The sequence below is a fragment of the Macaca thibetana genome, chromosome 10 (assembly GCF_024542745.1).
Source record: "Macaca thibetana thibetana isolate TM-01 chromosome 10, ASM2454274v1, whole genome shotgun sequence".
Classification (NCBI taxonomy): Eukaryota; Metazoa; Chordata; class Mammalia; order Primates; family Cercopithecidae; genus Macaca; species Macaca thibetana.
This window is the reverse complement of record NC_065587.1, coordinates 29,390,265-29,400,844: the sequence shown is the minus strand read 5'-3', so window position 1 is coordinate 29,400,844 and position 10,580 is coordinate 29,390,265. Positions and strand designations below refer to the sequence as shown.

Genomic DNA, 10,580 nt, shown 5'->3' with positions numbered 1-10,580 from the left:
TTTGTGGCATGTGAAAATTATGTGAAATTCAAAATTCAGTGTCCATAAATAAAGTTGTATTGGAACAACAAACATGCCCATTCCTTTAGGTATTATTTATGCCTGTTTTCCTGCTTCAACAGCAAAGTTGATTAATTGCCAGAGACCGTGTATGAAAAACTTACAATATTTACTATCTGGCCCTTTACATAAAGTTTGCCCACTCAATTTACTTGCAGGTTTTGATTTTTTTTTTAATTGACCAATTCTGCCAAAAGTCTATTTTAGCAATCCCTTTTTGGCGAGGGCGAGTAAATCACTTTTGGTTTCGTTAATCTATAATGTTATTTTCTTATCTATTTCATCTATTTCTTCCACTCTGTTATTTCCTTCCTTCCTGTCTTCATAGGCTTGCTCTGTTACTCCTCTTTATAACTTTTGGAGAAAAATGCCTACCTCATTTGCTTGTAAACTCTTTTCTCTTGTATTTAATGCTATAAATTTACCTTCAAGTACCGGTTTAACTGTGTCCCACCAGTTCTGCTTGGTAATATTTTCATTATCCTTCAATTAGTTATGTCCTAATTTTCCTAGTTGTTAGAAGTGCTTCTTCCCCAGTACCAGAAAGAAATAGCACTTGAACATAAATTTAATTTTCTCAGCAAGGCCATTTTTACTTTCTGCAGAAAGGGTACACTCGCCAGCAGTTTTGCCAAGAGTACCCTGAACAAAGGATACAGGGCTATTTATAACCTGACGCTTCCACCTTGCTGCTGTGTCCGGTTTCCATTGGCTGAAACGGAACCTCACATTCTGTGTTTGTCCCAATTGGCTAACAACTTAGAACTTTCTAACAGAGGCAAAGGCAGAGGAGAACAAAGGAAGGAGGAAGTAACTTGTGGAATGCTGAGAAAGGTAAAAACACCTCCAAATAAGGAAGAGGAATAGGCTATGACCTAATGCTTGCTTGGACCAATATAAGCATGCCAGGGCAAATATTTAGGCTACATTGTGGGAGCTAAGAACACAAAATACATTAATTTATTTATTACAGCTAGCAGATATCTAAGAATGTTAGCACAGGTCTTTGAATAAAGTTTACTTCTAAGAGAAGTGACTATTTATTCCTAATTCGACAGGGAGGAAACTCTCTTTGAAGAGGAACCTCTACTTTACTTTTTACATAGTGATTCTAACACAAGGGTTGTATAGTATGTTATTTATTTTTGAAATCTGTGAGTTTTTTTACAATTATTTATTTTTGAAATCTCTGAGCTTTTTAAAAGATATTTTTAACTGTATTATAATCAAATAACATGGCTTAAATATTACTGACCTTTGCATTTGAAGATTTCTGTTCAGTGAAGTGTACCTTAGTCAAAATGAAGAGATCATAGATATAAAGAAGATATTTGAAGTATCTAAAATGTATATATGACACTGAGATGTAAAGATATTTGCAATATCTAAACTGTATATATGAAGCCAAGCACGGTGGCTCACACCTGTAATCCCAGCATTTTTGGAGACCAAGGCAGGCAGATCACTTGAGGTCAGGAGTTCAAGACCAGCCTGGCCAACATGGTGAAACCCCGTCTCTACTAAAAATACAAAAATTAGCTGGATGTGGTGGCACGTGCTTGTCGTCCCAGCTACTCAGGAGGCTGAGGCATGATAATTGCTTAAACCTGGGAGGCAGAGGTTGCAGTGAGCTGTGATTGCACCACTGCACTCCAGCCTGGGCAACAGAGTGAGACTCCGTCACAAAAAATAATAAAATGAAAAATAAATATATGTGAAATGATCTTCTTTTGGCTTCATAACAATTCCAATATCCATCAGTAAATTAGTATCAACTAAAATTCAGGCTTTATTCAAATGTCGCTACTTTTTCCCACCATCCTTTTTGTTCCAGATTCCCATGCAGGATACTGACTCGTACTTAGTCATTTTGTCTTCTTAGCCTTCTCTGGTCTGTGACAGTTTCTTAAACTTTTCTTGCTTTTCATGACCTTGACAATTTTAAGAAGTAAAGGTCAGGTATTTTTCAGAGTGTCTCTCAATTTAGGTTTGATGTTTTTCTAGTGGTTACACTGGGGTTATGGTTTTTAGAAGACTATCACAGACATGATGTGTCCTTCTCGTAATTTCTCATCAGCAATCCATGCTATCAATATGACTTCCTACTGGTTTCTCCACTGTAAATTACTTTTTCTCCCCTTTCGTACCCTATTCTTTGGGAGTAAGTCACCAAATCTTGCCTACACGCAGGAAGGCCATGAGGTCTCATTAAGGGAAAATTATCTGTGCAAATTACTTTGCAACTCTTCTTTAAGGAAGGTTTGTCTCTTCTTCCTTTAGTTTTAAATTAATCAAAAATAGGTTTAGTTTTAAATTAATCATAAGTAAATAAAATTAAAAATTTAGTGTCTCAGTCACACTAGCCACATTTCAACAGATCAGTAGTCACCTGTAGCATATTGGACAGAGCAGAAGTAGAGCATTGTCATCATCACAGAAAGATCTATGGACAGCATTGACTTAGATCTTTAGTGAACCTTTCTTCTTTCCAAATATATGCATTTAAAAATACAAATTCCCAGGAACTGTGTTAATTCCATTGCATAAATTTTGTGCTTGTTTTCAATACCTTTCAATTCAACATTTTCCTTTTTTCACTGCAATTTCTTAGAGGAGCTATGGGTTATTTAGAATGAGGACCAGGACTAGGGTGAGATAAGCAAGGAGGCTGGGGTGCATTAAGGAGAGACGCATCCCCAACTTCAGGGATGGCACGTTGTCACCTTAGGTTCCCTGCTTGCTTCACCCTAGTCCCAGCCCTGTTTAGAACTGTATTGCCTAATTGAGGGACTTTGGGGTTTTTTTCAGTGATCTTTCTGTTACTGATTTGTAAGTCGATTCCCCTACAGTCAGTGGGTAACTACAAAGAGCCCCACAGCTAACATCACAATTAAAGTAAACTACTATACCTGAGTTTGAGACCACGCAAAGGACACCCACGAAAGCCACTTCAATTAGTAAAGCATTTGGAATAGCCAATGCAACTTTGAATGCCAAAGTTGGAGAAATGAAACTAACACAGGATTATGCAAAGCTACAATAATTAAGATACTGCAGCCTTAGCACAAGGATAGAGAACAGGACAAATGAAATGAAATAGATTACAGAAACACATATATACAATCATCCCTGGTTCACACAGTTTCCACTGCAATACAGTAGGGAACGAGTGGTCTTTTTAGTAGGAGGTGCTGATTGATTTGGGGTATGCATATGAAAAAATTAGTCTTCGTGCCTTATCACACCATTAACAAAAAATCAGTTTGAGATATCTCATCTAAACAATAAAGCTTCTAGAAGAAAACATAGAAGGAATATCTTTATGTCCTTGGTAGACAATTTCTTAAATAAGACATAGGAAAGATAAGCCTTAATGTACGTATGTACACCCATAAAGCCACCATTCAGATCCAAATATGGGACATTTCCAGTGCCCCAGCACTTTTCCCGTACCCTCCCCGGTCAACAGCCCGATTTTTAAAAAGGTAAGAGGGGGCAAAATTTGAATAGACATTTAATTTTAAAAAAATACTCAGGTGGCTGATAACTATATAATCTCAAGGTCCATTACTCATCAGGGAAATGCAAATTAAAGCCACAATAAGGTACCACTACAATTTCAAGAGAAGGGCACTTACTAAAATGACTGACAGTACCAAGTGCTGGATCAGTAGCAATGGAATTCGCAATATCGGTGGTGGGAATGTAAATCGTTTCAACCACTTTGGAAATGTATTTGGCAGTATCTACACTAGAAAGCTAAATATATGCAGTTCCAGCACTTCTCATAGCCATACATACCCACGAGAAATGATTACATGCTTACCAAAAGACACGCACAAGGTCGTAGCAGCTTTATTCAAAATTGCCAAAGAATCAGCCTCAAAGTCCATCAACAGTAAAATAGATTTATATAAAACTGCCACAGTCACACAACAAAATTCTACCCAGCAATGAAAAAGAATGTGCTACTGCTACACACAGCAAAAATGCATCTCACTTATTTTATTTTACTTTATTTTGAGACAGAGTCTTACTCTGTCACCCAGACTGGAGGGCAGTGGCGCGATCTCAGCTCACTGCAAACTCCCCCACCCAGGTTCAAGTGATTCTTCTGCCTCAGCCTCCCGAGTAGCTGGAACTACAGGCACCCACCACTACACTTGGGTAATTTTTCTATTTTATGTAGAGAAGGGGTTTCACTATGTTGGCCAGCCTGGTCTCAAACTCCTGACCTCAAGTGATCCACCTGCCTCAGCCTCCCAAAGTGATGGGATTACAGGCGTAAACCATCACGCCCAGCCATCTCACTTATTTTAAAAAGCCAAAGACAAGAATCTTTGTGTTATTCCATTTATTTAAAGTTAATAAACAAGAAAAACCTCTGAGATCAGAATAGGGGATGGATTGTTGGAAGCCTTTGACTGGGAAAGGGCACGAAGACTTTGGAGTTACTTCTTGACGATAGGGAGCTGATGAGATGTCACTGTAAATAAAACCTGACAGTTGATGACATTGCTTGCTAGCATCTACAGCCACAAAGCACACATGGCCTAGCCTCACTTCTGCCTTTCACAACTCCTGGAAGTGAGTCGAACATATTTTCAGCGAGAATCCTTGCTGCAAGGGAGTCTGGAATCTCCAGTGTTCGTAGCCATCGTTTTAGTTTTTACAGGTGAAGGCGGAGGGTCAGTGTCACTCACAATAATGGAAGCCACACCACTTGATCCTGGCTGAGCTGAAGCCTGAATAATAACTTTCGTTTCACGAGGCAACCCTTGCAGTTGCTCCGGCTTTTTAAATGTTTGATGGTTCTTGGTTTTGTGCTCTATTTCCTCCTTCAACGTCAAAAACTGTAGTCGGCACTTGGAACATCGAAGGACCCTCCTTCTGCTGTGCCTCCAGCAATGATTCATGTATGGTATCGCAGTTTTGAAAAGTTTGAGACAAAACAGACAAAGCAAATACTTTGTGTTTTCATGGCACGTTCTAAAATGTGTTTCCACATCAGCAAAGACCGATGATCTGTAATGGCAAACCTGGCACACATAGGGCATTTCGCCAGGCTTATGATGGTCCTTCATGTGTTGTAAGAGGACCTGATCTGTTTCGAATGACAATTCACAGATCTTACAGACAGCAGAGGGCCCCATGGCGATGTGCACACTGTCAATGTGACACTGTAGCTGGAAGGGAGTGGGAAACTGCCGGTGGCAGTGCTGGCAGGTGGTGTGGTTTTCCCAACTGTCGTTCCTCTGCTTCTCAAACTCCAAATGATGCTTCATGTGATTCATAAACTTAATATTTTTTAGAACTTTCACGCAACTGAGGCATTTAAAGGTGGTGTGAGTCTTCTGTTCTGGCTGCCCATCTCCTTTATGCTGTCCATAGTAAAAGTCGCTAAGTAACACGATGGGATTTTCTTTCCTGGGATCAAAGGTCTTCTTTTGACTAGCTAGACTTGAAATGTCTGTTATTACCAGGCCATCAGACCCATTTGCTCTCTCTGGATTCCTAAGATTGAAATGTGCTGTTCCGTTAGCATCAGCCCAAGGAAATGTTGCTCCATTCTGAACGTGGTTTGACGAGTTGCAGACCCCCTGTGAGGGTGTATTTGTGCTTATTATAGAAGAGCTATCTGAAGGGACCACAGCTAAAGAATGTACCCCTGGGATTTCATCCCTGAGTTTAACCCTTTTGGAATTTCTGCTGTTTATATCTGAAGTGGAAAGTCGCTTGGAATCAGGAGAACTCTCACTTCTGCCTCCTCCAGAGAACATAGCTCCAACTAGATGCTGAGTCCCTGGAGGAAGAGAATCTGAGGAATTGGGAGAAACAACGTGTGGTGAGCCCATTTTATAAGCAGATTCAGGTGAAGACATCGTAGTGACAGGACTATCTGTAGATCTCCCCTCAGATGGAAAAACTGGCCTGATGGCTTTTGCCATAGAGGTCACATGATTTGCAGGTTGCCACACGTGAGCAGGATCTTGACGGAAGTGGCCTTTTCTTCTTCTTGAATTTGAGCCCGGGGTGACTCTGTTCAAAATGTTTGAAACGACTGGTTTTGAATTTGAAATCATCCCGACAAAGAGAATTTCAGCGTCTTTATGTACATGTTCCACCCCAACAAAGATCAGATCTGGATCTTCATCATCTTTGTCGCTTTCTTTGGATTCTCTCAAATTCTTCTTTGGTGATTCCACTTCCTTACACAAAAATACATCTCCCATTTTCAGTTTACTTTTTGCTTGAAGCCACTGGTCCCTTCAACTTCCAGAGCTGTCTTTTTACAAATTGCCACCTAAGTGCAACCATGTGACAATAGTCAATATTTATTTCAAAAGACAAAATCATTACTTTATTGTACCCTCCCTTAAAACACTGAGGTAACTATCAACATCACTCTTTTACACATCAGAAATAAGGCTTGAAACATTTTAAATGGCATAATTTCAAATTCACCTCTCTCTCCTACCCTGGTCTTCTGCAGTTGTGAGGCAAAGGAAGCAAGATTTCAGGAGGTACAGATGGAACATCTCAGAGTGCTCGCCTCGAAATTTTGCACTCTAGATGCCTCGCTCACCTCCTCCTCATCCCAGATGTACTCTCTCAGATGTCTAAGGTTTCTAGCCAACTTGAACAAAACTTCTCTCAAAAACATTCTGCTCTAAGCCTGGGCAACATAGCAAGATCCCATCTCTACCAAAAAAATTAAAAATTAAAAAAAAAAACTAGCTTGGCATAGTAGTACACACCTGTAGTCCCAGCTACTTGGGAGGCTGAGCCAAGAGGAACACTTGAGCCCAGGACTTCAAAGCGATGTTCATGGCACTGCACTCCAGCCTGGGCAACCAAATGAGACCCCATCACACACACAATAAAAGCTACAACACACACACACACACACACACACACACACACATACACACACACACCCTTTGCTGTTCCTGTAATGTTCCTTTTCTCAGTAAACCCAGTTGTTCAGTCTACAAACTTCAGAGTCATCCTTTGACAGACTTTCTCTCATACACCACAGTCAATCAATTAGCAAACTCAGTCTGCTCTATCTTCTAAAGATATCCGGAATCTGACTACTCTCTTCTATATCCATTGCCACCTCCCTGATGGAAGGTACTATGTTCTCTCCCTGGATCATTGCAGAAGTTGCCAGACTTAAAAGTTGTCAGATCTCCCCATGGTGGCCCCAGTGCCCCTGTTAAAATATACAGGGGAGCAAGTATATTTTGCTCTTAAGTCTTCAATGACTTTCCATCTCATCCATAGGAAATACCAGTAAACTTAAAATTTCCCCATAGAACCTTAGGTCATTATCACCCTTGCTAACTCCTCTCCCTCTGCTGCAGCCATCCTGAGCCCCATGAGTCTGGAACATACCAGACCTTTTCCTTTTTCAGAACTTTTGTTGTTCCCGGGCCTTGCATGCCTCTTTCCCCAGATTAACCCCATCTGGGCTCCTGATTTGCCTCACGTCAGTGGTTCCTCCTCTGCAAGGCTTCCCTGACCACAGTATCAAAAATCACAGCCTCCTTAACTCATATGTTCTAACCTTCAATGCTATTTTTCAACTTAGCATTTATTACTGCCTACCACACAAGGTGTAAAATATACCTTGCAAGCCCAGGAGTTTGAGGTTACAGTGAGCTATAATCATGTCACTGCATCCAGCCTGGGTGACTTTTATAATTGATGGCATCTTACAGTCAGCGAAAAACCCTATTTCTTTGTATAAGCTGACAGCCCGCTAAACTTGTTTTATAGTTCACTAATGGGATATCAACTATATTTTGGCAAACAATGGTTTAAGACAGGAATTGGAAAATTGGCCTTTCCCCTGTTTTGTACAGTCAGGAAGTCAAGAATGTTTCTTACATTTCTAAGGTATTGTTTTCTTACTTTTTTCTATTATTAAGATTACATTTTTTTTTTCTTTTTTTTTTCTTTTGAGACGGAGTCTCGCTCTGTCGCCCAGGCTGGAATGCAGTGGCGCTATCTCCACTCACTGCAAGCTCCGCCTCCCAGGCCCACACCATTCTCCTGCCTCGGCCTCCCGAGTAGCTGGGACCACAGGCGCCCACCACCGCGCCTGGCTAATTTTTTGTATTTTTAGTAGAGACGGGGTTTCACCATGTTAGCCAGGATGGTCTCAATCTCCTGACCTTGTGATCCGCCCGCCTCGGCCTCCCAAAGTACTGGATTACAGGCGTGAGCCACCACACCCAGCCAAACTTTTGTATTTTTAAATCTGGGGGAATAAACAAGCAAAAGGAGGCGGGGCGTGGTGGCTCACACCTGTAATCCCAGCACTTTGGGAGGCCCAGGTGGGCATGAATCACTTGAGCTCAGGAGTTCCAGACCAGCCTGGCCGACATGGTGAAACCCCTTCTCTACTACAAATACAAAAATTAGCCAGGCATGGTAGCAGATGCCTGTAATCCCAGCTACTCAGCTACTCAGGAGGCTGAGGCAGGAGAATCTCTTGAACCTGGGAGGTGGAGGTTGCAGTGGCCAAGATCGCACCACTGCACTCCAACCTGGGTGACAGAGCAAGACTCTGTCTCAAAAAAAAAAAAAAAAAAAAAAAGAAGAAAGAAAAAGGAATATTTTATGAAGTGAAAATTATATAACATTCAAAATGTCAGTGTTCACCATAAAGTGCTGTGAAACACGGCCATGATCATTTGTTTAGTGCTGTTGTCTATGGTTGCTTTCGCACTTTTATGACAAGAGTTGAGTACAGTAGTCCCCCCTTATCTTTGGGGCATATATTCCAAGACCCCCAAAGTGGATGCCTGAAACTGCAGATAGAACCAAATTCAATATATACTATGTTTTTATATATATATATACACACACATGTGATCAAGTTTAATTTATAAATAGGCACAGTAAGAGGTTAAGAATAAAAAAAATAACAATATACTAACTACTGTAATAAAAGGTATGTGAGGCAGGGTGTGGTGGCTCATGCCTGTAAGCATTTGGGAGGCTGAGGTGGGTGGATTGCCTGAGGTCAGGAGTTTGAGACCAGCCTGGCCAACATGGTGAAACCCGTCTCTACTAAAAATACAACAATTAGCTGGGCGTAGTGGCAAGCATCTGTAATCTCAGTTACTTGGGAGAGTGAGGCAGAAGAATCACTTGAACCCGGGAGGCAGGGGTTGCAGTGAGCTGAGATCATGCCACTGCACTCCAGCCTGGGCAGCAAGAGTGAACTCCATCTCAAAAAAATTAATTAATTAAATTAAAGGTATGTGAATGCAGTCTCTCGCTGACAAAATATCTTTATGTACTGTAGATCTTGGCAACCTTAGCATATGATTGTGTTTTCTTTCCTTATTACATTAAAAACTTTCCCATTTTCACTTAAAGGAAGCACTGTACAGCTTCTCTCTGGCATATTAGAATCGCCAGCCTGGCTACCCTTGTGCTTTGGGGCCATTATTGAGTACCATAAGGGTTAATTGAACACAAGCACTGAGATACCACCAGGACAGTCACTCTGGTAACTGCGATGGCTCCTAAGTGACTAAGGTACAGAGAGCGCAAACAGCCAACAGCATGGGGACTCAGGACAAAGGGAGGATTACCATCCCAGGGCAGGGCTGACTCAAGAGCTTATCACACTACTCAGAAGGGCTGGCGACTTAAAACTTATGAATTGCCTAATTCTGGAGTTTTCCAATTAATATTTTGGAACCGCAGGTAACTGAAAGCACGAAAAGCAAAACCCTGGATAAGGGAAGACTACTGTAGTTGAAGCAGAGAATCGCAATGCCTAAAATATTTACCATCTAGTCCTTCACAGAACAAGTTTGCCAACTCTAGTTTTAGAGAGGCAAAATGAAAGATGCCAAATTTCTCAGCTCACCAGTTCCTAAAGTTGCGTGTGCATCCAGATGATCCAGTGCAGCTCAGTATGCTCCACTCTGGGCCACGAGGGAAAGCGAAGCTGGAGCTTCCTTGTCTCCACCTCCCAGAGAAATTTGTCGAGAGACCAGCAGCACTGCTTCTGCAGGCGAACAATGCCGCTTGCTCTTCAAAGTCCTTTCTGAGGCCAGATCAGAAGGTCCCACTCCTTTTAAGCCCATTATAACCCAATCATTTTCCAGTCACATGTCTGAAGCAGTTTATCCTGATTGGATTTTCAGTTGTTGTCCAGCTTGATTGCCAAAACCTTTCCTCCAATTGCTACTCAAAGGAAAGAATGAGAGTTGGGCTTGAGGGTTGCCTTCTGGGTTGACTCAACTGGTGATGGGTGTCCCCCCTCCTCTCTCTGTTGTTCAGACTCCACCACCTTCTCTGTAGTGTGCCTGAGCCCTCAGCTACTGGGGGTCAGAAGGGATGGGGCGTGGAGTGGGAGGCAGTCCACATGTCTGTTCCAACAGAGCTCACACAGAGATGAGGAAGTTCAAAGGCAGATATCTTTCCAGTAGAAGCCCCAGGGGGCAGGGTGTGTCTCACTCCCACAGCCCTTGAAGACTAGGCTCCCATAGGAG

General features: G+C 41.8%; 1 protein-coding gene across 1 annotated transcript; it reads right to left on the bottom strand.

Annotated features, from left to right (window-relative positions):
- Window positions 1–4,399: 4,399 nt before the first annotated feature.
- Window positions 4,400–10,134, bottom strand: ZNF280A (zinc finger protein 280A). Its single transcript, XM_050746161.1, has 2 exons — window positions 9,953–10,134; window positions 4,400–6,364 (listed from the first exon to the last, which is right to left on the bottom strand). Exon 2 carries the CDS (start codon window positions 6,291–6,293, stop codon window positions 4,665–4,667), a length of 1,629 nt encoding a protein of 542 aa, XP_050602118.1. The 5' UTR covers window positions 6,294–6,364; window positions 9,953–10,134; the 3' UTR covers window positions 4,400–4,664.
- Window positions 10,135–10,580: the final 446 nt, after the last annotated feature.

What these genes read in the sequence shown, in the direction of transcription:
- ZNF280A (XM_050746161.1), bottom strand. Translation starts at nt 6,293, where the DNA reads ATGGGAGATGTATTTTTGTGTAAGGAAGTGGAATCACCAAAGAAGAAT.